At 38.3% G+C, this 25,497-nt stretch overlaps 2 protein-coding genes and 1 long non-coding RNA gene across 7 annotated transcripts; all 3 read left to right on the top strand.

Annotated features, from left to right (window-relative positions):
* Positions 1 to 1,472: 1,472 nt before the first annotated feature.
* LOC131009764 (uncharacterized) lies at positions 1,473 to 3,245 on the top strand. Its single transcript, XM_057937173.1, has one exon. The coding sequence runs from the start codon at positions 1,473 to 1,475 to the stop codon at positions 3,243 to 3,245; it is 1,773 nt and encodes a 590-aa protein (XP_057793156.1).
* Positions 3,246 to 8,419: 5,174 nt separating this feature from the next.
* Positions 8,420 to 11,935, top strand: LOC131010418 (uncharacterized). 2 transcript variants are annotated; one of them, XR_009096552.1, is made up of 3 exons: positions 8,420 to 8,693; positions 9,250 to 9,292; positions 11,374 to 11,935. XR_009096552.1 is itself a non-coding variant. In XM_057937931.1 (3 exons), exons 1-2 carry the CDS (start codon positions 10,499 to 10,501, stop codon positions 11,229 to 11,231), a joined length of 654 nt encoding a protein of 217 aa, XP_057793914.1. In that variant the 5' UTR covers positions 10,459 to 10,498; the 3' UTR covers positions 11,374 to 11,935. The 2 variants fall into 2 exon arrangements, 1 of the variants encoding a protein (XP_057793914.1); XM_057937931.1 differs by lacking the exons at positions 8,420 to 8,693; positions 9,250 to 9,292 and adding exons at positions 10,459 to 10,685; positions 10,765 to 11,231.
* A 7,889-nt stretch (positions 11,936 to 19,824) lies between these two features.
* LOC131010416 (uncharacterized) lies at positions 19,825 to 23,546 on the top strand. Of its 4 annotated transcripts, none has more exons than XR_009096551.1 (4): positions 19,825 to 20,504; positions 20,691 to 21,171; positions 21,344 to 21,410; positions 23,271 to 23,546. It is a non-coding gene; the product is annotated as an uncharacterized LOC131010416 (long non-coding RNA). The 4 variants fall into 4 exon arrangements; XR_009096550.1 differs by having other exon boundaries at positions 20,691 to 21,257; XR_009096549.1 differs by having other exon boundaries at positions 22,723 to 23,448.
* The last annotated feature ends 1,951 nt before the right edge of the window (positions 23,547 to 25,497 follow it).

Genomic DNA, 25,497 nt, shown 5'->3' with positions numbered 1-25,497 from the left:
CAGAACAACCGGGACGAACGTAATGGGAGCCCTCACTCAAGTCAACATGACGAATGGGGGAGTGGACCATTCTACCCCGATAGGCCGGACCGATACCACCCATGGGCATGTTGTGCCAACGGGACCGCACGAAGGTGACCCAACGGGACAACCAGATGGAGCAAGGCGAACAGATCCACTCGGTCATAATGGCAGCATCTGACTCAACTAGAAACACCTCTAAGTTGACTTGCAATAGAACAAGGACATCCTAGCGATGGTAAGTTGACCCAGTGTCATCTCTCAAGGAATATCTTTAAGGGCTTTTAATTATGTCACAAGAAAGCTGTAAAATTTAAGATTATTAAACTAAAACATGAAAAGTAAATTAACATGAATTTAAACTTAACTAGGCGAAAATGAATTATTAACTAACACTTGTAATTTAAACTTAACTAAAAACTTAATCTTAAAATTATCTAGGCGTGAAACTATTAAACCCTAGGCAAGAATTAAATGAACTTAAAGTAAAGAATTAACTAGACAAATCAAATTTAAATAACTTTAATTAAAAACTTCTAATCTAATCTAACTAGGCAGAAACGAAATTACAGAATTTAAAGTGCATAATTTAAAAGTGCAAAATCTAAAGGAAAGCATAAACATGAAAGCAAGTAAATTAAATTAAATACCGAAATACCGTAAAACGTCGCAAAGATGAAACTGCTGTCACTCAATTCCAATCTTCGAAACAAAACTAAGCTAAACTAAACTAAACTTGAATTTAAAGAACTATACTAAACTAACTAGAACAGAAATCGAAACTAGAACTAGAAAAGCAATAAACCTAAGCTTTAGCTAACTTGGCGGAACTAAAGATTAGGGCCAGGATTTTTTTTTTACAATGAAAAGTATGGCCCTATTTATAGACTTCGAATCCCTATGGATCACCATGGAAGTTGCCATGCAAAGCCGGACTCTAAAAGGAATAGAATCGTGCAAAGGAAGGTAAGTCCAGCTGTGACGCGCGCTCTGGAAATAATCTCCACTATGGCGGAAATCGCGGCTCTCGCCAGAGGAATGGCTTCCGCTCTGGCTTTGATTCCTATGGCGCTTCGAATCCTCTGGCGCTTATGATTTCAGCAGCGAAGTGATTTCTCTGGCGAGACTTCGCTGCTCTGGTTTTCTCTCCTCTGCTCTGGCTTTTGACTTCTCTGGCCTGACTTCTCTGGCCTGAGTGGATTTCGCTGGCGACTTCTGGAGCGCACTCCTCTGCTTTGAAGCGGGCTTCTCTACTCCCAAAATCTCCAAAATCGCACTCTTCCTTCTATAAGACCTAAATCTTCTGAAAAGCATAAAACAAACCATAAAACGCACCAATTTCCAGAAGATTTAACTTAAAATATGCGCATGTAAACCCCCAAAATTAGAACAATTAGGCATAAATCAGCATCCAAGATCAACCCTTTCAGGTCGATCAGGGACGATAGGGCATGTCAAACACCATCCAGAATTTAGACCCCGCCTTGGCTAGAAGATTGGCGGATATGGAGGCCATCATCCAACGAATCCCAGGAGTCCCGGCCCCAATCAAGAAAAGCGCAGAGAGCTGTTATGCTGACTCGCCCTTTGTGGACGAAATAGCTTTGGTGGAAATGCCGAGGAAGTTCAGCTTCCTCCATATGAAGATGTTTGATGGCGCGTTTGACCCAGACGACCATATCGCCCAATATCGACAGAGGATGTTCACCGTGGCCATCCCTCGTGACATGAGGGAGGCGTGCGGTTCTAGTCTAATAGGACCGGCCCTCCAGTGGTATACGAATCTCCCGAATAACTCTATTAGCTCTTTTACCCAACTAACTGATGTTTTTGTCCAACAGTATGCAAGTAGCAGGAAATTGGAGAAGATTTTGGAGGACTTGTACGCCATTGTCCAAAGACATGGAGAACCCCTTCGAGACTACATTGGACGTTTCAACAAGGAGAAGGTGTCAATCACCAACTGTAGCGAGCAAACCGCTGTCACCGCTTTTCGCAAGGGTCTATTGCCCGGCTCAGATCTTTATAAAACTCTCACCAAGTACCCGTGCAAGACCATGGAGGACGTGTTGATTCAGGCTTGGGCACAGATTAAGTGGGAGGAGGACCAATACAACATGCAGAGGGTCTTCCCACCTAGTAGATCCGAAAAAGACCACCAGGTGGACAGGAGGTCAGGTCGTGATAGACGTGCTGAACCATACCCACCTTATCGACAAAGTAGAGGAAGGGATGAGTATGATAGGGCACCCGACACATGCCCCCGCGAGAAAGCAAAGATTCCAGAGTATGCCCTATCCATCTCCCCCTCCGAAGCAGTTGAAGCACTAAGGAACCTGGGCAACAAGGTTAAATGGCCAGAGAGGATGAGGGCCCCAGCCGACCAGAGGGACAGGTCCAAGTGGTGTGAGTTCCATGCAGACCATGGGCATCGGACAGAGGATTGCATCGCCCTCAGATTGGAAGTGGCCCACCTACTAAAACAAGGCCACCTCATCGATTACCTAACCGAGAAGGGCAAGCAGACCCTACAACAAGGAAGGGATAGACATGATGACCATAGAGAAGCTACACCGCCAATCCCACCATCTCATGAAAGAACCGTGAATGTGATATCTGGTGGCTCCGAAGTAAGCGGGGTCACCCACTCCGCAGCAAAGAAGCATACTCGACAGGCTATGTCTAACAAGGCAGAAACCAACATGCCCTGCCAGACCGCTTCAACCCTTCCGACCCAAACAATCAGTTTTCATACAACTGAATCAGACAAGCTTCTTCACCCTCATCATGATGCTTTAGTTATTTCAATTTTTATTGCAAATTGTTTGACCAAGCGTGTTCTAATCGATAATGGTAGTTCTGCCAATATCTTATTTTTTGATGCTTTCAGGGAGATGGGACTGAACGAGTCCAAAATAATAAAAAAATCTGCGGTGCTCATAGGCTTCAGTGGTGAGACCAAGACCACGATGGGAGAGATTGACCTTCCTGTCTATGCCGAATGGGTGAATCAATCAACCAAGTTCTTAGTGATCAACGCCTCTTCCGCGTTCAACGTTATTTTGGGTCGACCATGGATCCATGATATGGAAGCAGTGCCATCTACCTACCACCAAGTCATCCGATTCCCAACTAAATGGGGCATCAAGGAGATCAGGGGCAAGCAAAAAGATTCAAGGGCATGCTACCAAACGACCATGAAGGCAAAGCAAACCACTCAATAGCAATTACAGCAAACTGGTTCGACCCACCCAAAGATGGATCAACCACCCCCATCATGTCAACCTGCACGAACAGATGAGCCCTAAGGCAAGTCGTAGCCCACCAGCCCACCCCAAAGTCATCCAAGCAGCAGAGCTGTTATAGAAGATCAATCTGATCGACCTGCTCGCCCAAAACGACCACGTAGTTTGATCGAGGAAGAAGCTATAGAGATAGATGAAGTCCAAATTCACATGGACCACCCAGACCACAAAGTTCGGATTGGAGCACAACTTGACCCCGACTCCCGAGAGAAGCTTATCAATTTCTTATCTAAACACTACGATTGTTTTGCTTGGTCCCATGCGGACATGACGGGCATTGACCCAAATATTATTGTTCACAGGCTACAGGTTGATCCGGGCTATCCACCAAGAAAGCAAAGACGAAGAAAGTTTGCCCTTGAAAGAAATCAAGTCATCAACGAAGAGGTTCAAAGGCTCTTGACGAACAGATTGATCCGAGAGGTTCATTACCCCGAATGGCTCGCTAATGTGGTAGTAGTAAAGAAAAAGAATGACAAGTGAAGGGTCTGCATCGACTTTACAGACCTCAACAAGGCATGCCCGAAGGACTCATTTCCGTTGCCCCACATCGACATGTTGGTGGATGCAACCGCCGGCCATGAGCTCCTGAGCTTCATGGATGCTTACTCAGGGTATTACCAGATACGAATGCACCCTGATGATGAGGAAAAGACAATCTTCATGACCAACATGGGCCTTTATTGCTACATCTTTATGCCATTCGGGTTGAAAAATGCAGGGGCAACATACCAACGCTTGGTCAACAAAATATTTGCAAACCAGATAGGACAGACAATGGAGGTCTACATCGACGACATGCTCGTCAAATCAATTCAAGCAAAGGACTACATCGACCATCTCAACCAAACCTTCAAGATTCTCAGGGAGTATAATATGAAGCTTAACCCTGCTAGATGCTCTTTTGGTGTCAATGCAGGAAAATTTTTAGGTTATATGGTCACCCAAAGGGGCATAGAGGCCAACCCAGCCCAAATCGACTCCATCATGAAGATTCAATCCCCAACTGAGTTAAGGACGTACAAAAATTAACCGGGAGGATAGCCGCATTGGGCCGATTCATCTCAAAATCCTCAGAGCGGTGTCACCCATTCTTCAACACTCTTAGGAAATCAAAAACCTTTGAGTGGACAGAGGAGTGAGGAAGCATTACAACAACTCAAGCAATACCTGACCAACCCGCCCCTTCTGGCCAAACCAAAAGACCATGAAGTCCTATTGGTCTATTTGGCCGTGTCCGAGACTGCTGTCAGTGCCGTGTTGGTCAAGGAGGACGAAGGGAGGCAAGCACTGATATACTATGTGAGCAAGTCCCTCCTAGACGCGGAGACCCGATACAGCCAACTTGAGAAGCTAGCTCTCGCATTGGTCCACGCAGCAAGAAAACTTCGACCCTACTTCCAATGTCACCCGATCTCAGTGGTGACCACATACCCCCTCAAAGCCATATTCCACAAGCCGAAGCTATCGGGTCGATTGACCAAATGGGCAGTAGAACTAAGCGAATACGACATTACCTTCAAGCCCCGAATGGCACTCAAGTCTCAGGTACTAGCAGATTTCATTGTTGATTTCACTCATAACCTTACCATGCAGGCCGACAAGGAACTATGTTGCATGACCGAAAAACCCGATCAAACGAGGATTTGGAAACTTTATGTTGATGGGTCCAGCAATATGAGGGGAAGTGGACTTGGCTTGGTCCTTATTTCACCTCAGGGCGACATGGTCGAATAATCAATTCGGTGTCAATTCAAGGCAACCAACAACGAGGCGGAGTATGAGGCAATGCTGTCTGGACTTGAATTGGCCAAGGAGATGGGGGTCAAACGAATCAATGTCTTCAGCGACTCCCAGCTTGTGGTCAATCAAATGCAAGGATCCTATCAAGCCAAGGATGCCAAAATGATAGCCTATCTGGGCAAAACAAAAGAGTTACAGTTGAGCTTTGAGGAGTTCACCTTGAGCCAAGCCCCACGAGGGGACAATAGCCATGCCGACGCATTGGCCAACTTAGGGTCATCCATCCAGACCACACAACCAAAGGTCATTCAGATAACCTGCCTCCAATGGCCAGCGACTCAAAAGGATAAGGAGGAACAAGTCCATGAAGTGTCAGCCGAACCAACCTGGATGACCCCCATAATGGATTACTTAGCACAAGACACACTTCCAGATGACAGAAATGAAGCCCGCCGACTCAAAGCCCAAGCAGCCCGATTCTCCATTATTCGAGGTAAATTGTATAAGCGCTCTTACAATGGTCCATACTTTAAAAATTAAAAATTAGTCATTTTAAAAAAATCTATACCTATTATAAAAGAGTCTTATTTTATAAAATTTGATTTGCCTATTATATCCCTCATATATATACTTAATTTAAAGTTAATTATGTAATTTAATATATTACACATATAATATATCTATAAATATATTATGGTTTATCCTTTATATTTTAAAGGCTTGTAATTTTGAAGGTATATATCTATGCTTCAGTCTGTGGTTGCTCTTTCCACAACTGAAACATGGTATATTGCGGTCACTGAGGCTATTAAAGAAGGATTTTGAGGGTATATATCTATGCTTGTAATTTTGAGGGTATTGAGGGTATATATCTATGCTTCAGTCTGTGGTTGCCCTTTCCACAACTGAAGCAGAGTATATTGCGGTTGCTGAGGTTGTTAAAGAAGGATTATGGCTCGAAGGTATGGTGCAAGAAATGGGAATTATTCAAGGTTCTGTTACTATATTTTGTGATGGTCAAAGTGCAGTTTATCTTGTTAAACATCAGGTATTCCATGAACGTTCTAAACATATTGATGTGAGGCTACATTTTGTCAGAGATATAGTTGAGAAAGGTGATGTTCAAATAGTTAAAATAGGAACTGAGGATAATGAAGCTGATATGCTTACTAAAGCATTATCGAAGAGCAAGTTTAAGTACTGTTGTGAACTGGTTAAGCTTAACTCTCATGAGGAGAGTGTCTGTCTCAGTGATGTAGTAGGTTGATGGTGAAGACTGCTGAAGAACTGCACTGATGATTCAAGGTGGAGATTTGTAGAGTGTGAATTCATAATTGCAGTTATTAAGTGAAGGGCTCGAAAGCAAATTACAACTGTTGAAGGGCTTAAGTGCAAAGCATAAAGTTAGTTTGTTATTAACAAACTAACAGATCCGTCTTCACGTGGAGCTTCTTGCGGCTTAATTTGTGAGCTGGTTACTTGATCATTTTGTGAGTTTAAATACATTCTGTAATCCTCATAGATCAGGTTAGAAGTTTAAAAGAATTCTCTGAGAAGAAGAGTGAAAAGAGAGTGAGAAACAGTAGTCTTATTTTAGACTTGAGAGCTGCCATCTCTAGCCCTTTGTTGTGTAATTCTTTGTAACATCTTGATCGTGATAGTGAAAGTTCTTGTGTGATCTTTCGTGGATGTAGGTTTTACAATCGAACTACGTAAAAATCTGTTGTCTTCTTTCTTTGTTTCTTGTTTAATTCTTATCACAAACTTGAGTGTTAGCTTTGAGTGTTGAGAGTTAGTTTGCTGCGATTCTTGTTGTTGTGTTAGAATTGGTTTGCTGCAACTGCACTAAGATCGATTCCTTACAAATTATCGCTGTTTATGGGAAACGAAGTAAGGCGCATCAAGGTGTATTGCGAGGAAAAAAGTGAAATCAAATCTACAAGTCTTTGGTACTTTCTGTTATGGCAGCTGCAAAATTTGAAACCGAGAAATTCAAAGGGAAAAATGATTTTTCCCTTTGGAGATTGAAAATGAAAGCAATTCTTACTCAGCAGGGACTTCTTGGTGCTCTAACTGCCAAGAAACCTCCTAAGGGTGAAGAAGAGGCTAGAAAGCATTTGGAAATGGTGCAAAAGGCCTATAGTGCTATCATACTTTGTTTGGGGGATAAAGTATTGCGTGAGGTAGCCAAAGAGAAGACAACAATTGGAGTTTGGGAGAAATTGAAGAACCTATACATGACCAAATCATTGGCAAATAGGCTCTACATGAAGAGGAGACTGTATTCCTATATGATTATAGAGGATAAGGCAATCTTGGATCAATTAAATGACTTCAATAAGGCAGTTGATGATCTTGCAGACATTGAAGTAAACCTTGAAGATGAGGATAAAGCTATTATTCTCTTGAATGCTTTACCCAAATCCTATGATAATCTAAAAGATGACATGCTCTATGGAAGAGAGGCCTCCATGACTCTTGAAGAAGTGATTAATGCTCTGAAATCAAAGGAACTCCAGAAGGCTACAGACTCCGAACCAGAAGCTCAAAATGAGAGTCTGAATATCAAAGGAAAATTCACAAAGGGCAAGTCAAAGAAACCATGGAAGGATAAGCAAAAATCTAGGCAGAATCTAGGAAGTGTCATTACTGCCAAAAGCCTGGCCACATAAGGAAGGATTGTTACAGCTGGAAGAGGAAGCAAGCTCAAAAGGGCACTACAACTGATTCTGCTGATATTGCAGAATTTCAAAAAGCAGGAGCCTTAAACATAATCTCTTCTAAACTTGGATCTGAATGGATTCTTGATTCAAGTTGTTCCTTTCATATGTGTCCAACTAAATCCTGGTTTTGTGATTTGCAGGAAGAAAGCTTGGGATCAGTGATACTAGGGAATGATGAGGTGTTCACTGTTAAGGGAATAGGTTCAATAAAGCTCAAGCTTCATGATGGCACCATTAGAATGTTATCTGAGGTCATGTATATTCCTAATCTCTATTGGTTTCCTACAAGCTAAAATGAGTTTAAATTTGATAAAAATTATTTACTTGTGATTAAGGGCTCTAGAACTGTTATAAAATGCATGAGAAAACATAGTCTATATCATTTGATTGCTTCTACTATAACTGGTGAAACTAAAAGCATTGCTAAGAATAATACTATGTTATGGCATGCTAGACTAGGTCATGTTAGTGAAAAGGGGCTGACTGAACTTAAGAAACAAGGTACTCTTAGGCCCCGTTTGGTTTCGGTTTATACACCATATTAGTTATTTTAATCCAGGTTATTATGGAGTTTGGTATTCTATTGAAACATTGTGGAGAGCCCTGTAATAAGCCAGGGCCCGTTGCTAAATCTCTGTATTACGCTGCATTAATAATCCCTCCAACCCCATCCGATTAATAATCTAGACAATTTATCCCCACATATTTCGATACCCTCGCACGACTTCCGATGACAAACTTTTTGCCCTATCTCTCATCTTCCCCACTCGATTCTCATTCCATCTAATTTCGAAAGGTTTGAACTTCGATTTTGCGATTTCAAACCATCATCTTCCAGCGGTGTTGAAAGGAAAAATGGGAGACAAAATTTCAAATGCATCCTCGGCAGGTGCAAAAAACGGTAAGCAACAGCATTTGATGGGTTTTTGGTTTCGTGGTATTCCTTTGTCTTTGGTTTGTTGATTTGGGAACTCATTGGTTGGGGGTCGCTCATTAGGAAGTAACGAAATCTCCCACCGATTTCATGGTTTCCACAATTTAGTTCTATGGAATTGCATGCCCTAGGATTTCAAAAAAAATATTCGAAACTGTTTATGGTTCCTATATGTGATTTAGGGCTCGGGATTTTGGGACTCTTGTTTGTGTGCCTGCATCCTTCTGCGTAAGAGCATAAATTGAAGTTTTGGGCTCGCCAATGATTTGTGCAATGTTCGAAAGTTCGAAAATTTGTTTCTGTCCTTGTGAATTGGTGATGTGTGGGTTACATTTGGGGATTGTATAATCTATTCCAAATGAAATGCCTCGTTTCCTGCCGACTGATTCATTCCCTGTGAAATTCTAGTTTCTGAAAATTTTCCATTCAAATCATGTGATTATTTTTCACTTGAATTTCATATATTATGATTATTCTAATTTCATTTTGAAATTTGTATGTTTCTATGGACACACATATATAGGGTAACCAAGGCAGGAATAAATCAGAGCCCCGGATAACACAAGGTCAGTTCCATCACCCAAATAACTTGTCAATATGTGTGATTGCGGGGCATCTTGTCATTGAAGTGGGGTGTTATGTGATTTACCTTTTCCGTTGTCTACACAAATTTGAGCATGTTGTGATTCAAGATTACATTTGTTTTTGCTTGGATTGTCTTTTTAATTTTAGTCATGCAGTGATTCTTGATTTGTAGTTGTTCTATGATTCTGGGTCATGCTGCCGTATTGGTCAGTTTTACTATTCTGCAATTAAGCGGGTAATTAATTGAAATGTTTGTTTGAAATGTGATTCTTGATCTTTTGATTTGTCCATGCTGATTATCTGGATTGTCTTTTTTAATTTTAGTCATGCAGTGATTCTTGATTTGTAGTGTGTTTGAAATGTGATTTTTGATCTTTTGATTTGTCCATACTGGTTATCTTGTTCAGTCTTATTTTGTTCATACTAATCAATTTTTGTCCAGTATAAAGTGGGTAATTAATTGAAATATTTGTTTGCATCTAGGATCCTCCACTACCTGTTAGAATCTGTGCTTGTTGTCTGAAATGTCTGGGTTGGAAAATCGTCGTGTGTGTGACATGCGTTTCGTTTTGTTGCAAGAGATTTTGCGTGATCACCTCATACAAGTGGATATATTATTTGCATATTATGCTAAGTACAAATTAAGAAAAAGAAAGCGTGGTGAAAGAGCCTTGACATACGAGATAATAAGTAAGATTCCCGATCAGGAAAAGCATTTATGTCGTTTAGTTGGTTTAAATGATGTCGATTGTATTTCAAACCTTCGTATGGACCGCAACACTTTTGCTAGGCTTTGTGTGATTTTACGTGAACGGGGGGGGGGTTAGTAGATGGCCGGTTTGTTACCGTTGAGGAACAAGTAGCAATGTTCCTTTCAGTTTTAGCCCATCATAAAAAAAATAGAGTAGTAAGATTCGACTTTTGGAGGTCTGGCCAAACGATCTCGCATTATGTACATGTGGTGTTAGGAGCAATTATCCGCATCCATGACATATTCCTAGCCAAACCTGAGCCAGTTCCCGAGGATTGTACTGACCCACGGTGGCGGTGGTTTAAGGTATACATAATATATATCAATATTCAATACAACAAGTGCATTTATAGACCAAATATGCTATTAACTAATTATATTTTTGACTTTGTCTTAGGGTTGTTTAGGGGCCTTAGATGGCACTTACGTAAGTGTCATGGTTTCTAACGAAGACAAACCCCGGTATAGAACAAGGAAAGGACAAATATCTACAAATGTGCTTGGTGTTTGTGATCGTAATTCGAATTTCAGTTATGTTCTAACCGGATGGGAAGGATCTGCGGCGGACTCTCGCATCTTACGTGATGCAATAAATAGGCCTCATGGCCTGAAGGTCCCAAAGGGTATAAATCAATGCTTAGTTAAGTTTAAATCATTACATGAACCTTGATTGATGTTTTAACTTGATTAATTATTTGCTAGGGAAATACTATGTGTGTGATAACGGATACGCGAATAGTGATGGTTTTCTAACTCCTTTCAAAGGTGTTAGATACCATTTAAAAGAGTGGGAGCCGAACCATGCAAGACCACAAAATAAAGAAGAGCTATTTAATTTGAGACATAGTAAGGCAAGAAACGTGATAGAGCGAGCATTTGGCATATTGAAGATGAGATGGGGTATCCTTAGATCCCCATCATTTTATCCAATTCGGGTTCAGAATAGACTCATCATGGCAGCCTTCTTACTCAACAATTTCGTTCGAATGGAAATGCCAATTGACCCCATAGAACAACAGCTAGACGCTACGCCTCAAGACAATGGGGGTATGGACATAGATGCGAGTAATGATGAATTCATAGAAGTCGTTGATTGCTCCCCCCAATGGAATGCGGCGCGTAATGCCTTGGCCGAAGCTATGTGGTTGCAATATTTGAATTCTAATTAGGTGTGTTGCAATAACAATTTAATAAAGTTCAATTTTTTCAGCATTTTTTTATAGTTGTTGCTGCTGTGTTGTTATGTTTTGTAATAGATTTTATTAATTCCAATCTAAATAACATTGTGTTTGTTGTGTCCCTCATTGGTAGGATGGTCGCCTCTTCCGAGATCCCTCAATGTAGTTGTGGCAATGGAAATATGACCCTCAAGTGCGCCGGATATGGATCACGGAATCCCGGGCGTCTATACTACAAATGTCCAACGGGTAAGGATCATTGGAATGATTTTCATTGGTATGACGAGTACCACCGGCTTGGCACACAAGTTGTTACTTCGACTATCGGCTCTCCTCGAAGCTTAGGTTTCAGCCAACCAACAACATCTCCGCCAAGATCCCCTCGTGCCGTCAACAATGTTGATTTCCTTGGAAACGGATTGACGTCGGCCCGTGGATATTTGGAGTTATCTTGCGCCGTTCTATATCTTACAATAGTTGTTATAATTCTCGGTATTGCTATTGGTAAAATTATGTGAGGGCTTCTGAGTTGGTACTCTGCTACAGTTTCCTTTGAAGTTTTCGGTTTTATTTTTTTTGCTTTAGGTTCAAACAATTTCTGGTAATGTTTGTAAGACAATTGGCTTTATGACTCCCTGATTCGCCACCTGTTATTTGTACCCTATTTCAAACTTCTCATGTTATTAATTATACGGTCAAAGCTCACCATTATTTTGTGATTCAAATATTGTTAATTGCTATTAAATGCATATGAGATTAGTGGGGAACAGTGGATCAATTTTTCATAGGAATCAGATTAGTAGCCACCAATTTCAAAAAGTTTGATGTTGGTGATTGTCAACCCCTAAACATGAATTAATACCATCTGTCATTACCTATGCTGAGGAGAGGACACCTAACCACTAACTCCCAACAACATGATTTGTTTCACCTCAAAAAGAGCATCAATACCTATCTATAAAAACCATTCAAATCAAGACTCAAGCTCATGTCAAAAAACAAGCCCCACAAGTACTATTCGAAAATTCCATTTTCGTAAGCACCAAAATGTCTTTCCCTCCGGTAGGATCGCAATCTTTGTATCTATATCCTTTCAAGTGGGATTCAACCAAAGACAAATTGCTCATCGCTTCTCTTATCGAAAAAATTGAAGAATGCCGCCCATCCCCACCACATCTATCTCCACACACTATAATTCATGCCATGTTGAAGCTAAACTCACAACTACAAGCGGATATGTCGCTAAATGAAGTCGAGGGCCGTGTTGAATTTCTGCACGAGCGCTATGTGTGCCATAAGTATTTGTGCAATGTTCGAGGTACCGATTGGGATCAAGCAAACAACGTCATTTACACCACAGACGAAGTGTGGGAACTTTTGTTTAAGGTTTATTTCTTCTCGATGCTAAGTACTTAAATTTTTGTGTTTTAAAGATTCAAGCCATTTCTTTTTGTTAATAGGAAAATGCTTTCTTTCGAGCATACTATCATCAAGGCAATCCTGAATTTCTACTAATGTGCAACTTGTTTGGCATTCATGACGTTAAGATAGAGCTTTCCCATACCGTTATCGTAATTGAAGACTCGTCTACCGTTAAGAAACAATGTGATTCAAGCGACGACGAGGTCATATCGCCTATTCCAAAACCACCGGTGTATAGGAAGCTTTTCGCGGACGATGCATGCTCTAGTGTTTCGGTGTCCATTCCAAACCCCTTCAAGTCTAAAGTGGCTGTCCTATGGATGTCGCTAAAAAAAATTTCGCCGGCCAACTGCTCGTCCCGTTAAGCTAAAAGATGACCGCGAGGCCGATGACGGATATGGCGCAAGTTCGTGCGCCTCTTCTTCGTCGTTCAAATAGAGCATTCATCCCTTGAATATTGAAGTTTGTTTTTTGTTGTTTTCTGAAGTTAATTCACGGCTAAGGTTGTTCCCATGTCGTTTGTTTTTTAGTATTTTCGTACAATTTTCCCATCACATTAGCCTGTTGGTTTTTGTGAATTGTTATGAAGTTCTTTTTTTGCCCAAAAAATGATATAGACTTCAACAAATTTAAGTTAAAGCCAGACGAAGATTTCAAATAGGTATAAATATAACTCAAAGCATATACCAAAAATTACAAGAACAACTACCAAGAACCGCTACAACATCAAATGAAAAAACAATAAATTCAAACCATAAGAAATAGAACCCGAACATCCATAAAATAGAGTACCAAGAACAGCAAAATATGGGACAACTAATACCCATCAAAAAGCAATTCAAAGATGAAATAATTATTAATCAATTCATTGCAGTATACACCAAACAAAAGCAGCGATGTATATGCACAAAAAAAGATTAAATCACTCTCAAATGCCGATGACTTTCTTATGTTTCAAAGCAAGCAAGTAGAGCACGTACTCTTCCTTAGAGTCTTCCAGGAGGCTCGAAAACACGTCCAGAAGCTCCACCTCCTTAGCAAGCATATTACAGATGTCGAACTTCTCGGTCTTCGATAGCCCCGGAATACCACTCAACTGAGCGAAAACTTCTTTCCTTGCCTTTGATATATCATAGTCATACCCCATCCGACTTGATATTGTTTCAAGTCTAGTCTCCGTGCCCCGACCAATATTAGCTAGAGCCTTGAAAAACCTGTCATCGAAACCGACACTACGGCGCCGCTTCTTGCCGGATGTCTGAACTTCCTTTTCAGCATCTATACTTGCTTCATGATGTTGAGTTTGGCTTACATTGTCACCCGTTTCGCCGGTATCAACTATATCGTCAAGAGAGACCTCGTAATCACCATCTTTATTCAGTTGGCTAACGTCTAACTTCCGATACAGCTCATGTGCCGCCTCCATCATATCCGCCGCCTCATCGCCCGTAGCTCTATCTTTGCCGAATATAATCTTCCAATCCTCAACGTAAGGCCAACTTTTTTTGCGAAAATTGCGTACGTTGTTATCAACCTGAATTGTAATGACAAAGGTTCATACAACAATCACAAAAAGGGTATACACGAACATAAATATTGATTCTCAAACTTACCCTCACAAAGTTCTCCCACTGTTCGTCATCACAGTCAATCATGTGCTTCCCGTTGCTATTGAAGCCAACTCCACTAGTTTTGAGGATATTCCATAATGAATAGTAAGTTTTTTTCCACGTTGTCACCTTCGAGTTTATGTGAGGCATTCCTCTCAAATCGGTGTTGGTAAACTCCTTCTTCATTGCCTCCTCTAACTTACTCAAATAGTCGGCTCGAAATCCGTTGTCGGATTTCCAGCCTTGTGCAACGAGCTCTTTCAGTGAAGCAATTAGAACTTCTTCTTCATGACTCGACCAACTACGACGCTTTTGGTCCGTCTTGTTAACACGGCCAGGACGTGTAGTTCCTGTGCTACCTAAACCACCAACATTTAGCACGTACACTTTCATGCTACTATACATCAAAGTACTGTAATCTACCATGATATATAACACGGCAATATATGGGAAATATAACATGATATATCATAAGAACAAAGCTTTAGTACAATATAAAACGGATCGAAGAACAAATTGTTAATGCAGAATATTGAATATGGCAAACAACAAGGCTTTTTTCACTATAATACATTGCGAAGACAATCGAAGAACACGCTACCAAAAACTCTTCTTAACATGATATAACATAAGAACAAAGCTTTAGCATATCGTAATATTAGAAGATTTATAACACACATCAAAAAACAGAATCAATACATAGCGTTGCTTTTTCACCAAATGATTTTATAACTATAGCAGATTTCAGTAAAGAGAAGGGATTGCTGAGAACAATGGGACGAACCTTGAGTTGCTTGACTCATCGTCGCAGACGTCGGACCACCTTCTTACTGCTTCGATGGAGGGCGGTTGTTCCCTGGGCTGCTCGACAACCTTTCTGCTTCAACAAATGAAGGGCACCTGTTCCTCTTCTTCTGAGGTTTTTATTGGCGGACGAAAGTAACTTCCAAAAAATAGGCTTGAGTGTGATAATGGGGTGGGTCGATTTCATGAGGACACGCCTGGAATATTCAAAAATTTAAAGGGACAATTGTGTCCATTATTAAGTTTATACAACATGTTACAATGAATACCAAACATAAATTAGGATTAATTAGCCATAATAGCAAACAACCAACCATTATTAGTAATGCGTAGTTATCCACGCTAATTATCTAGGGGGATACTAGTCTTGAGTAATCCATAAATGAAAACCAAACGGGCCCTTAGGATACAACATGATATTAAAATGAATGATTGTGAAGCATGTGTGTTAAGTAAGAGTAAAAAGCTGTCATATCCAATAGGTAAACATATTTCTACTGTACCACTTCAATATGTGCATGCTGATTTATGGGGTCCCTCTAAAACAACCACAGTAGGTGGAGGAAACTATTTCTTGTCTTTAGTTGATGATTTTTCAAGAAAGGTTTGGGTGTATAATATTGAGAATAAATCAGATATATTTGACAAATTTGTTGAGTGGTGCAGTGTAGTTGAGAATGAGAAAAATCTCAAACTTAAATGCTTAAGAACAGATAATGGTCTAGAGTTTGTATCTGAAAAATTCCAAGATTACTGCAAAAGTAAGGGAATCAAGAGGCATAAATCTGTACCTGGTAATCCCCAACAGAATGAGGTTGTTGAGAGGATGAACAGAACCCTTTTGGAAAGGGTAAGATGTATGTTATCTAGTTCTGGAATGGCAGCAAGATTTTGGGGTGAAGCAGTTGCTACTGCAGCTTATCTCATCAATAGATGTCCATCATCAGCTATTGAGTTCAAAACCCCAGAAGAGAGATGGACTGGAAGGCCTGCAGATTACACAAATTTGAGAAAATTTGGATGTCTTGCCTATATGCATATAAAGAAAGATAAGTTGGAACCAAGAGCATTGAAATGTGTTATGATAGGATACTCTAGTGAAGTAAAAGGTTACAAACTGTGGTGTATTGAGGCTGGAAAAGGAAAAGCTCTGATAAGAAGAGATGCTATCTTCAGAGAGGATATCATGCCTTTTAATAGGGAAAGTTCTGGTATTGATTTTGAGGTGGAGTCCTCAAAGGCATAAGCTAGTACTGAAAATGCAAATGAAGATGTGGCAGTTAAGGAAGAAGTTGATGCTGAACAAGGAGAAGAAGTTTTAGATCAAGGTGGAAATGATCTAGATGAATATCAACTTGCTAGAGACAGGATCAGAAGGAGCATCAAGCCTCCTGCCAGATTTGCTGAAGCATATCAAATATCATTTGCACTAACAGTTGCTGAGAAGATTAGCTATCAAGAACCCAGAACTTACAAAGAAGCTGTATCCTGCAAAGAGTCAAAATTCTGGATTGAGGCCATGAACGAGGAATTCAATTCTCTAATCAAATAACAAGACCTGGAAACTTGTTCCTAAACCTAAGACATAAAGGTGTGTAAGCTGCAAATGGTTGTTTAAAGGAAAGTTGAGGTTATTGATGGAAAAGAAACAGTGAGATATAAAGCCAGGTTGGTGGTTAGAGGCTTTACTCAACAAGAAGGGATAGACTTCAATGAAATCTACTCTCCAGTTGTTAGGCACAGTTCAATCAAGCTACTACTTTCAATAGTAGCTCAGTTTAATCTTGAATTACATCAGCTGGATGTAAAGACATCATTCCTCAATGGTGAACTAATAGAAACAATCTATATGGATCAACCTGAAGGCTTTACTGTTCCAGGAAAGGAGTCTCAAGTATGCTTGTTACAGAAATCCTTGTATGAACTCAAGCAAAGCCCAAGGCAGTGAAACAAACGGTTTGATGAGTTTATGTTGAGTATAAATTTCAGAAGGTCTTCTTATGATAGGTGTGTATTGATCACTATTTTTATTAGCAACAAAAACCGCAACTAACACGGTGCAATTGTAGCAAATAATCAGTAAACGAGTATCGTATCCTATCCACAGGGACTGATAAACAAAATTACTCTAAGTAATCATAATAATTCCTATAGCAATATTCAGGCAACCAAAAATAAGAAGGAGAATAAAAACTAAACTCAAGGCAAGACAAATAAAATCATATAAATAAAACAGATAAATAAAACGACTGATCCTAGGGATATAAATTCATTAATCAAATTCTCATAATCAACCTATTAATCCTAATTACCAGTTTAATCCAGTTATGATGAGAGATCACAAATATAATCAAGCACTCTCGCTAGAGCAGCATATGACAGTAGATTAATAAATTCTCTATCTCCGCTAGGTCTCAAGAAAATCTACTAACTCCAAAAAGCTTACAAGAATAGCTCCCTATGATCCACCTATCTCCGCTAGGTCTTAAGGTTAAAATCATATCGTACATTCCTGAATCCGCTAAACAGTTATCTCCGTTAGGTCTCAAACCGAATAGCTACACATGCAAATTATTGGCCAGATAATCCACAAGAAATCAAGCACTAGGATTTATGAATCATAAACTGGAAGGTAAATAGGTACTAAAAAATAAACCACATGAATCTAATTAACTATTTACAAACCCTATAATCAGATAAAGAACTAGCTAGACATCATAAAATAAAATAAAATAAAATAAAGCAATTGAAATAAATAAAATAGATAAAACCCGGAAAGAATTCAGGATGAACAACTGGAAATCTTGAATCTTGAATCTTGCAGGAAAGGAAATCTAATCTATGAAAGCATTAAAATCCTAAGTCTAAAACTGAAAAATATGAAAAGATGAGAAAATGAGGTGAAGAGATGTGTCTAATAAGTCAGGAAAATGAACTATATATAGGCATAGGAGATCAATACAGTGTAGGATTCGAAAATACTGATAAAATCCGAAAATCCCGCAAAATCCCGAAAATTTGGAAATTCTCGTCGGGCACTATTTACTACTGCGCGCGATTTTCTTGTTTCGGCCTTATCTTGCTCGTTCGAACTCAGATTTGTAAACCGTTTGCGCCTAAGAACTCGTATTGAGACGATATACATCTTCTATTAAGACCATCGGTCCAAATTCAAACTCCATATTTCTATAAAATTCATCAAAGTACGAGCAAGTAACATATTTCACAAGATAAAACAATTTAAGCACAAAACAATCATTCAATACTCAATTTCCTATAAAATTAACATCATATGAACATTAAAAACTATGGAAACATGAGTGTTATCATGTATATCTTAAGAAAGCAAAAGATGGTACTTTTGTGTATCTACTATTATATGTTGATGATATGCTAGTGGCTAGCAAATCAATGAAGGAAGTAAATGAAGTTAAGAAGCTTTAAATTCAGAGTTTGATATGAAGGACTTGGGAGAAGCAAGGAGAATCTTAGGAATGGATATTAAGAAGAATAGAGAAAAGTTGGAGCTGATTCTCATTCAGTCTGATTACATTAGTAAAGTTCTTAAGAAATTTAAAATGCACGAAGCAAAGATTGCTGGTATTCTTTTGCCTCAACATATCAAATTATCTGAAGATCAAAGGCCACAAACTAACAGAGAGAAGGTAGAGATGGAAGGTGTTCCTTATTCAAATTTGGTTGGGAGCATTATGCATTCAATGATGTGCACTAGACCTGATCTAGCTTACTCAATCAATGTGACTAACAGGTTCATGTCTAATCCAGGAAGAGCTCATTAGGAGGCTTTAAAGTATATTTTGAGGTACTCAAAGAGAACTCTTAATGTTGAATTTTTGTTCAAGCAGCAGAAGGACAGAAATGGAGAAGCCCTGTATGAATTTGTTGATAACAGATTATGCTGGAAGTCAACGCGCTTTGACCGAGTATGGGATGTTAAAAGCTATAGGGGGTGTAATTCAGGGGGCAATGTGCACCTTAATTTTCCCTTTATAATATATTCCCTCAGTCTTTTCAAGTGTTCCATATCATTCATATAGTTAAAATGCACGTACTAAAAAAGTGATTATTTGTTCATTTTTATCCTGAACTATTGCATGAAAAATTAACAAAGTAAAAGAAAAATGCCACTAAAGAAAGGGTAAAATGAAAAAGTGTGCATAATTTTATCATGAAACTTTAAAATGGGACGCTTTCTTTTTAATAAATGGAACACTTTTTTTAAGAACAAAATTTACTTCTTAATAGGACACTTAAAAAACAGAAAGATAATATACATATTCAATACATGTAACACGCATTTAATTCGTTACAATGAAATACTGAATGTAACACAAAATGTATAATATTTCATACATATTCTGCAATTCAATAGTTTGGATGCATTTACTATGTACTCCGACATTAAGAGGGGTGTATTAGTTCAAGACTTATGTAGATTTTAAAAGTCCGTGGATTTTAAAAGTCTATAGAATTCTCATGGATTCTTTATGATTTTGAATGAATTCTTGATCGAATTTTTAATGAATTAGCAAAAATTTGTCGTGATTTTTTAGGAGTTGAAATCCACAAAACCAGCGAGGGTGGAGATCTCGCGAGCGCTGCAAGCCCCGCGAGCGCTAGGTTCACGCGAGCGCTTGAGACCCAGCCCGACCGCTGGCTTCAAGGAAAAAGGGAGCAAAGGTAATCAATTTGACCCAATACAAGTATCAATATATAATACGATTAGCGATTCCTGGCTTCTCCTTAATCCGGGGTCCCGCGTGGCATGTCTAAGAATTCACCATTCAAAATCCCTGCAATTCTAGAGCCTCTAGGTCAATTCTCTATAGCTGACGTGGCAATATAATTCCACATAATATTTTGCTATTTAATCTTTAAAACACTAATGAAATAATTTATCACTCATAATTCCTAAATCCCCTTCGCAATCTTTTCTGTCTACGCTCTCCATTCCCCACCCCCACCGGATCTCCATTCCCCAATCACTCGATCTGCCCCTCCCACCGCCGCGATTTGCTTCGCCGGACCACCCGGCTCTCCTTCCACCTTCGCCCACCGCTGCGATAGATTCTCCCTTCATTGTCTTTTCTGCACACCGACTCTCCCTTCCACCGCCGCGATCTGCTTCGCTGGACCACCCGACCCTCCTTCCCCATTCCCCCACCGCTGTGATCTGCCCCTCCCACCGTCGTGATCTGCTGCTCAAGCCTCAATTTCGTCCCCAAATTCATTCTCTCCCCCGTCGCCGATGGCCCGTTCTTCGTGTGAACATCAACGAGTGAGATATTTCAATGAATGTTGCGTACGGGAAGGCCGCAATCGCCTCTGTCTGCTTCTCTTCGTCGGCCGCCACTCGGCCGTCTGGCTAGAAATCGCCATTACCGCCGCTGCCACCTCCTCTGACATGGTAAGTATTCTATTAGGAAAGTACAATTGTAAATATAGAATGATTGGGTCTCTACTTAGAAAGAACAAATTTTGGAAAGATTAAAAGTATATACAATCATTTAGGTAATTGTTTAACAATGGAAACTTCAAAACCTAGATTTTTAGTGATAAATTCATTAGTTCACCTTTGTATCCACTCTTACAGACGCACGGATTGCTCTAAAACGTCGGCGCCGCCTCAACCACCATTGCTCTAACATGGTAAGTATTAAAGATTATGCTTGACTGGGTTGAATATGGAATGATTAGTGCTTAATTTTAGAAATAACAAATTTTGGAAATATACAATTATTGATGGTAAACTTTAGAAAGACATTTTTTTGGAAATAATTTTATCAAAGGAAAATTAAGCCCTAGATTTTGATCTATAAAAGCAACGAGCTTTCACCTCCGATTCATTCTCTGGAAATTATCGAGGAAGGAATCGAAGGTGAGAAAATAAACTTTGAAACTTGAAAGAGTTCACCGATGCTGACTTTGATTGCTTTACTTCCCTGTTTTGGTTTCTCTGTGTATTTTCTCTCTGTATTTCTTTATGTATTTCTGCATTGGATTGATTTCTCTCTGTATTTCTCCATATTGCAGCACCCAAATCGAATATTTTTTGCTTCCTTCCATCTACAATTGTGAGTGCTCTTCTTGAATCACAACTCAAGCTATCTTGGAACTTCTTTACTTCTTCTTTGGACTTATAACATCAGCAAATCATAGAGTCTGTTGAATTCAGATTTTCATTTATTTCGAATTTGTATTCTGTGAATTTGATTACTATATATAAAATTTGTTTGTTATCAATAGGTTGCTGAAGCTGCAAGCAGTGAAGAGATTTGGAGCTGGAGGACGCTCTGATCCTTATATTTACATGGTAATAACTGCTGGAACTTAAATACACTCATCTAAATATACATTAAGATTGAGTTCTTTTTATTGCAAATTTATTATAAGAGATAGAAAAGATGAAAAAATAATTATCGCATGTTAGTGTAGTGGTGATCTTAATGGATCTTTGGTTATTTTGTGGTTGTGGGTTGTCAAGATTGAATCTTTTTGTTGTTTTTAGATGTTATAAAAAATTGGGATTGAGGTGACTTTGCTGGCAAACCAACTGCTGTGAGTAGTAAACTTGATGAATCTTTGGTCATTTTGTGGTTGTATGATGTCTCAAGTTTTAATCTTTTTGTTGTTTTTAGATGGTTATATATCTGCTTAAAACTTAGATTTAGGTGAATTTTCTGGGAAACTAATTGATGTGAGTAGTAATCTTGATGAATCTTTGGTCATTTTGTGTTTGTGGGATGTCTCAAAATTGAATATTTTTGTTTTTTTAGATGATTAAATATTAATAGTAAAATTGCGATCGAGGTGAAATGCTTGAGTGAAAACTAACTGATGTGAGTAATCTTGGATGTTTATCATTATTTTGTGGTTATGGGTGCTTCTCAAAATTGAACAGTCAGTTTATCAAGGACATGAGTGCTCTTCTTGAATCACAACTCAATTTGGTGGCTATATGTGTGAATTTGGATTTATTAAGAGTTGATGATAGTTGTAATTAATGTTCATATTTGAAAATTGAAATGGTGTCTTGGTTACTAGGGCTGAGCAAAACCAAACCGGAACCGCCAAACCAGGTGGTTTGGTTCGGTTTATGTAGAGAAAACGGTTTAGTTTGGTTTGAAAATTTTCAAACTGCCAGAAAACGGTTCGGGTTCGGTTTGAGAAAAACGGTTTGGTTTATAAACCGAACCCGCCCGATTTAAATATAATTAATAAATATTTATTTTTAAATAATTAATTAATAAATATTTAAAAAATAAATTTAGAATTTTACACTTTACATTAAATTCAAAAGTAAATAAGATTTTTATTCTGTGCTTGTTCTTTAATTTTTACAAACTCTTGATTGTAGAAGTAAATGGATTTATCTAGATGTGGTAATTTTTGCTTATTCATAGTACTTTAATTTTTGCTTATAGCTTTAAAAAAAAAAAAAAAAAAAAAACGGTTTTGGCCAAACCGAACCGAACCGAACCGAAAATTTACGGTTCGGTTTTGACCAGTCAAACGGTTTGGTTTGGTTCGAAATTTTTTAGGCTGTTTGGGTTTCGGGTTGGGTATTTCGGTTCGGTTTCAACCCAACCCGCCCGAATGCTCACCCCTATTGGTTACGCTTGCAGGCTGCTGGAATCTTACGAGTGTGATCCTCACTTTTGGATCTTTACAGTTGGATCATGTTTGCATGAAGTCATGAATAATGTGATTGAAAAACTATGGGAAAGGGTAAGAGAAATATTTGGTTATCAAAGTCCCATATGAAATTTGACTAATCCACTAGTTCTATTCTTGATGAAACTGTAATTATCGTGTTTCTATGTATTCACTATACACTTTTCTCTTCATTAACACGAGTTTGTTTATGATGTCGTCGTTGTTGCATTCGGATAGGGAAACGAATTATCTAATAGCTGAATTCGCTAAGTTTGTAAAATATGAGTTTAATTGCTTGCCAGCTCTATTTTTCTTAATGGAATATTCTTCACTTAAGGGTCTTCTTTGAGTAGCTTATCAACAATTATATTCTTCTCCCTGGCGTTTTAAGCTTCAACGGGTAGGCTGGTCATTTTCTTAAATTTATTTTATAATCTAACATGTAAATGATATTGTGTTATATTTTATCATTCTCTATGCATGCTCATTGTTTGTTTGTTTTTTTAAATGGTTTTAGGTGATAAGTTCGTAAATGGAGAATAATTCCCTGACAGTACCCAACATATTAACCGCAACAGGCTTGAAGTTCGAATCATTATTAGTTATAGAACTTTTTTTTGTAGCGTGTAACCCGTCGAATTCTAAATCTTTTTTTTTTGTACAATTTATTGAGATTTTGATTATTTTTTTTTTAATTTTTATTTCTCATACTTGTGATGTGGGGTGATAATTAGCCAATGGAAAAGAGGAAAAGGGTTATTTTTTGAATATATATTTTGCTAAGTTACATTAAGGTGGGATGAAAGTTCTCTTTGATATACATTGTCATTAAAAAAATCCACAATTTATATATATACTATGAAATAATTTCACAAAATTTCTCTTATAAATTATGACATTAAAGAATAATGTCAATAATGATTATTAATTATTTTACGAGTAGAGAAATAATTTACTATGTGATAGAAAGTTTTCAAAAATGAAAATGAACAAATCTTATGTCTGTCTCAAAATAACAAAAAGCAGAAAGAGGGTGGCGGGTATCCGCGTGTGGTGGATACCCGACTATCTCTCAAGCCTCGACGGGTATCTGACGGGTAGTAGGTGGCGGGTATTTGACAGGTAACGAATGGTGGATACCCGACGGGTGGCGGGTATTCGCGGGTTGCGAGTTTGGGTGAAAAATAGTAGAGGGTGATAATTTTTTCGAATATACATGTTAAGGATCAAAGTTCTTTTTAATTTATTTTTTCATCATATTATTAGTTTTTAGTGAATAATCTCTATAATTTGTAACTATATTAAGAAATAATTTTTATATTTTTTTATATAAATTATAACTTCAAATGATACCGTTGAAATTTGACGGGTTACACATTAGTACATTATGAACTAATTAATAAATTTACTTACATTTTTTATGTTCTGAGAAATTAAAGACTATGTAGCACGTGAATACATACAGCTGGAATCTCACTTACTCCCATTACAATGGTGGGCTCCTTGTTTAGTTATTGCACCATTTAAAAAAACATGAGAGAGAGAGAGAGAGAGAGAGAGAGAGGAGGCCACTTTCCTTGTTTGTTTTCATTTTATAGACTTTGGCGTTTCAATTAATTAATTAGGTAGATTTTAATGATTGCCTAACTTGAAATTTTTTTAATGCGGTCTCACATCGAAGACAAATCTAAAGCTATTTCTTAATTTATATTCCTCCTTTTTTTTGGTCTCCCAATAGGTTGGATTTTTGTGCAACATGTCCATATCTTTAATTTATTAAACTGCGTTTTTTTTCTTTAAAATTGCAATCTAAATTTTTTACCATCTGTGTATTCACTAAATTTGTACTTTGTTATTGATGATATAAGAAAATCAATGATATAAGATTAAATGAAAAAGGTCCTCCTCAACGCACATTGGCTCATATAATTCTTTTTTCAATGTAAGATTGATAAAATTAATTATAAAGTTGGTGAATGATTAAATAATTCATTCAATTAAAATGATAAATAATAATTTAATTGAATTATTGGTATTTTCTCTTATCTCTTTTGATGTGGCAAGAATCCGATGTTGGTGGCGTTGTTGTATTTGGAAATTATGGTGTGACCACCGGCCATAAAATATTGCCTAATTATTCAATAGCTGAAAGTCAAAGAAATGACTTAGATAGGGATGGCAATCGGGTACGACTGATACGGATAATGATTATTTATATTCATACCCACGAATAAAATGAATAATGATTTTTAACCACAAAATTATCTATGGATATCAAATGGTATCCAAACCCATCATTCGCGATCTGCGGATACCCGCTACCCGTCGGGTATCCACGAACCCGCTATCCGCCGGGTATCCGCCACCTACTATCTGTCGGATAACCCCACCTACTATTTATTGGATACCTGCGAAACAAAATTTAATTATAAATTTATAACAAATTTAATACAAAAAAAAAATCAATACAAATAACATAGTTCAAATCCACATCTTTCATCCATGTTGAAATCCACAAATAACAAAGTTTAAATTCAAATTCATCAACTAAAATATAAAATCCTACAATTGGATATTCAAAGCTTATATTTTAAGAATTGTTTTGTGGGTGTTTCACGAGTAATTGGCGGGTATTTTCGCGGATATTTTTTGTTGGTAAACGGGTTTCGTGGGTATGAGTTTCGCGGGTATGGATAGTAAGTATTCAAACTCATACCCACGAACTAAATGAATAGTGAATTGCA

Source organism: Salvia miltiorrhiza, chromosome 2 (genome assembly GCF_028751815.1).
Source record: "Salvia miltiorrhiza cultivar Shanhuang (shh) chromosome 2, IMPLAD_Smil_shh, whole genome shotgun sequence".
Taxonomy (NCBI): domain Eukaryota; kingdom Viridiplantae; phylum Streptophyta; class Magnoliopsida; order Lamiales; family Lamiaceae; genus Salvia; species Salvia miltiorrhiza.
The sequence above is the reverse complement of the archived record's forward strand: the minus strand, read 5'-3'. Positions and strand labels throughout refer to the sequence as shown.